We start from the raw sequence: 599 nt of genomic DNA on the forward strand, positions 1-599 counted from the left end.
GGCCCCCCCCCCCCCCGCCCCCCCCCCCACACACACACACACTGCAGGCGCTCACCGAGGTGTCGCTGTTTCAGCGGGACCGCATCGCGCAGCAGCTGACGGCGCGGCGCGGATACCTGGGGCGCCTGCTGGAGCTATTCAGGGTGGGCTCTGCGGGGGCTGGCTATGTGGGGTGCTGTGGGGGTGGGGTGGGTGCACGGTTGTGAAGTGGTAACGTGGTGGCGCGAGCGGGCTGCCCCCTGCTTGCCTGCCTGCTGCCAACCCCGCCCTCCCGCCTCCCATGCCCGCGCCCTCCTGCCCCGCCCGGTACCATCAAACCAGATGTGCGAGGACCTGGAGGATGAGGAGAGCCTGCTGGCCCTGTTCGACATCTTCAAGCAGAGTGAGCCTCGACGGCCCCCGCCCTCGTGGCGGCGCGTCGCCCGCGCGCTCTCCAGCCCGCGCACGGTGCTGCACGCTGCCTCCCGGCCACGCCCCACGCTCCCGTACCCGCGCCTCTGTCGCCACACATGCGTCGCCGCCATGCGCAGCCAGCCCATGCACGCACGCACACCTGCTCCCATGCCCAGCCAGCCCCCGCACCACCCCACCCCCACTTC

The 599-nt window shown here is 72.5% G+C and overlaps 1 protein-coding gene across 1 annotated transcript in view; it reads left to right on the top strand.

Moving 5' to 3' along the window:
- Positions 1–599, top strand: part of CHLNCDRAFT_58505 (hypothetical protein) — a gene marked incomplete at both ends in the record, with an annotated part of 14546 nt that overhangs the window by 7729 nt on the left and 6218 nt on the right. The window contains 2 exons of the mRNA XM_005845456.1: positions 48–143; positions 322–447. Coding sequence (XP_005845518.1) covers positions 48–143; positions 322–447 — 222 coding nt within the window. The remainder of the gene's footprint in view (positions 1–47; positions 144–321; positions 448–599) is intronic.

Source organism: Chlorella variabilis (genome assembly GCF_000147415.1).
Source record: "Chlorella variabilis unplaced genomic scaffold CHLNCscaffold_17, whole genome shotgun sequence".
Classification (NCBI taxonomy): Eukaryota; Viridiplantae; Chlorophyta; class Trebouxiophyceae; order Chlorellales; family Chlorellaceae; genus Chlorella; species Chlorella variabilis.